This window comes from Chanodichthys erythropterus, chromosome 9, assembly GCF_024489055.1.
Source record: "Chanodichthys erythropterus isolate Z2021 chromosome 9, ASM2448905v1, whole genome shotgun sequence".
Taxonomy (NCBI): domain Eukaryota; kingdom Metazoa; phylum Chordata; class Actinopteri; order Cypriniformes; family Xenocyprididae; genus Chanodichthys; species Chanodichthys erythropterus.
In genome coordinates, this window is record NC_090229.1 from 23,858,050 (window position 1) to 23,861,330 (window position 3,281).

The 3,281-nt window shown below is 35.1% G+C and overlaps 1 protein-coding gene across 1 annotated transcript; it reads right to left on the reverse strand.

The window, feature by feature from the left end:
* Window positions 1–860: 860 nt before the first annotated feature.
* Window positions 861–2,092, reverse strand: LOC137027187 (H-2 class II histocompatibility antigen, A-Q alpha chain-like). Its single transcript, XM_067395101.1, has 4 exons — window positions 2,029–2,092; window positions 1,532–1,795; window positions 1,073–1,354; window positions 861–982 (listed from the first exon to the last, which is right to left on the reverse strand). Exons 1-4 carry the CDS (start codon window positions 2,090–2,092, stop codon window positions 861–863), a joined length of 732 nt encoding a protein of 243 aa, XP_067251202.1.
* Between the last annotated feature and the right edge of the window lie 1,189 nt (window positions 2,093–3,281).

The window sequence follows — 3,281 nt, forward strand, 5'->3', positions numbered from 1 at the left end:
AAAAAAATATACATTTGTAAAATTTCTACAATAGGTCTACTATAATGAAATTTATTGAAATGAAAACTTTAATGACCAGCCAAACTTACTGTTAAGTGTTAATTAATAGCACCTAGTCTACACTCTTTTTATGTTTCATCAGTGATTTACATTTTTATTATTATTTATTATTTCATTTATTTAACCAAGGGAAATCATATTGAAACTGTCTCTTTTTTAAATGATCCCTGGCCAAGAAAAGCAGCACTTAAGAAATGTATCAGCATCCCATAAACCATACCACAACACCTAACAAGGACAAAAGTTATATACAACATTAAACAAAATATGACATAATAACATAACCAGGACAGGCAGAAAACAAAACAGAACAGCAGCCTATATACAATCACACTTATATATTTTGGTCTTGGTTTTGAAGATTTCCCAGCTCTAGTCACCTAAACGTAATTAACAAATGAGTAGCCATAAACAAATGAGAACTAATACAGACATGACAGAAGCGGAACTGAACTGAACGTAACCGTGTAAATCCAGGCTGACTATTTGCATACTGAAGAATGGTCTGTCTTGTGATAGTATCAATGAAAGATCAAAAGAAATAAATATATCAGCTGATCATACAGTATTAATCAATACATTTAATGACATTATTTTCAATTCACAAACACACACAAAGCAAAAAGTATTACTGAAAGATGAGTAGTAATATATTTTTACTTAAACTAAGCATCCGTTTATGATCAAAACAAGTGGAAGATAAAGTATTTGTGTCATATATTTTGCAATGCAAATTTGCAGGGGATCTGTGCACAACAACACAACTAACAACAAATATGGCACTGTTAATGCATCAGTAACTATATCCATCTTTTCTCTTTGGCAATAAAAAATGCTCCAATGGCCAAACCCAGCAGCCCAAGAGCCAGACCAACTCCACAGAGCACTGATGGACCGATGCTGGGCCCCTTTATCTCTACATCTGCACAGAAACAAAAATTAAATTCATAAAAATTAATTAAATTCATCATGTGTTTCTAAAAGGAATTAGATGTGAATAATAAATACCCACCCCATGTTCTGGTTTGAGGTTGTTGTAGGGCTTTGTGCTCCACAGAACAGCTGTAAAAGTCTCCTTCCTCTGGAATGAAACTCAGTCGAGAAAATACATTCAGTGTCATATCATTGTTTGGGTAATATCTGCTGACTGCTGATTCATCTGTCACATTCACATTGTTCTTAGTCCATGAGACTCTGACCGGTGGAGGGTAGAATCCAGAAACAAGGCAAATCAGAGTGTTACTGACGTGTAATTTCACATCATTCCTGGTGTAAATTGAGGTCCAGGGAGGTTCTGAAAGATATGTAATTAATTTATTTATTTTTTTATAATTTAATCCTCAATCTCAGTATTTGTAATGTAGCTATACCATTTCAGACCCGTCTTATTAAATTGACAAAGTTAATTGTTTAATCCCTATTGTCTTTAGATGGTAACTGAAGTAAAAAAAAAAAAAAAAAGTCAACTCACCAACAGGTTCAGATATATTAAGAGAGAGGGTCCTGAAATAAATATCTTTGCACAAAGATGTTAATCCAGTAAGAGCGGAGTCAATATCTTGTTGGATTAATTTATCAAAGTCAAGAATACTATATACAATATCAGGTTCTGTGATAACTATTTTTGCCTCTAATAAATCCATGTATGCAGCCACTTCAGTTTCATAAGCGAAGAGAACTTCATTAGCACCAGCTGATCCACTGCATGATTCAATCAAGCCAAATTCATGATAACCTAAAGATTTCAGAATTTAAAAGATCTGTTACATATCATCTAGAAAAGATTTTTAAAGTAATCCTTTTGTCTTTAGCTCTGCTATAAACATAAAAAAAAAAAAAAAAAAAAAAAAAAAAAAATACTCAAGCTTTAGCAGTATTATGTATATCAGAAAAAATATAATTAATAAGTCACATTTTAAAACATCATTAGTTCAAAGTTGTACAATTTATATGAAAACTTTTACTTACTTTGGCCTTCAGTATTCGGCGAATAGGCAATGAAAAATATTATTCCGCAAATTGTTCCAAGCATGTTTGTTTACAGTAGTGAGTTGGTTTTGGATCCTTCCACCTAAAGACAAATTCAGTATGTTCTGCCGTCAGTCATGAATTTGACATTCTGGTAATGATATGATAATGATCTGGTAATGATATTCTGTTATCCACCAAACTGAGAGTGATCTGCCACAAGTTAACTTCTTAACCACCAGAGGCCACTGTCACCTCTCTCTCACTCATTAAAACAGTCAGTCTTGAGTCTGCATAGACAGCATTTAGGAGAAACACTCATATTGACAGTTTCTGGACTGGAGCAGAACTTCCTGTTATCAATTTGACTTCTGCTTGTTATACTGTGGTTTTGGATGGCCGCTGCTTCATTTAAAATCTTTGTACATGGATGTTAACCACTTTTCTTAACCTAGCTGCTTACAGTTGCAGATTTTCTTAAAAAATGTTAAGCCTAAGTTTACACATGTCCCTTACAATCAAAGATGATGCTTTTCATATTCAATAAGAAGAATCTCTCCTCCTGTGATCTGATCATCATCCACAGGCTGATCATCTCTGAACAGAGTCAGATTAATGTGACGGGGGTAAAAACCAGTGGCCAGACAGCTAATCTGAAGCCCTTGAGAGTCTAGGAGTGTCTTCCTCATGACTCTGGGTTTCACTACAGAGAAGAAGAAAGTATTACTGTTGTTAAACTGTTGGGTTTATGGCATCAGTCAATAATTACATTGAAGTTAAATGGATAGTTCACCCAAAAATGAAAATGATCCCATGAATTACTCACCCTCAAGCCATCCTAGGTGTATATGACAATCTTCATTCAGATGAACACAATCAGAGATATATTTAACAATATCCTTAGTCCTCCAAGGTTTATAATGGTTGTGAATGGGGGGCCAGTTTTAAAACAAAAACACACGCACAAAAAAAAATCCTTTAATAAAGGATATCGGGAGCTCTATAGGGCGGCGCTTAAGGCCATTGCCTCAGAATCTTGGACTGAAGCAGAGTGTTGCCGACAAAGACTCTGAGATAAGTAACACAGCAGCGTATGCAGTGTCTCGTTCCCTCTTCTCAGGGAACCGATGTTGTGTTAGGTAACCAGAGATGTTCCCTTTCAAGTCTGTTTCTCAACACTGCATGGATCCCGCTGTGTTGATAACAAAGGTCTAGATCGGCTGCAAGCCAAGTCGTTGACCTCAGCTAAAAGT

Bases quoted from the DNA above. Each gene is read 5' to 3' on its own strand.
- LOC137027187 (XM_067395101.1), bottom strand. From the start codon at position 2,092: ATGCTTGGAACAATTTGCGGAATAATATTTTTCATTGCCTATTCGCCG. The intron at 1,796-2,028 runs GTAAGTAAAAGT...TGAAATCTTTAG, and splicing joins GCCGAATACTGAAGGCCAAA to GTTATCATGAATTTGGCTTG. The intron at 983-1,072 runs GTGGGTATTTAT...GTTTCTGTGCAG, and splicing joins ACCTCAAACCAGAACATGGG to ATGTAGAGATAAAGGGGCCC.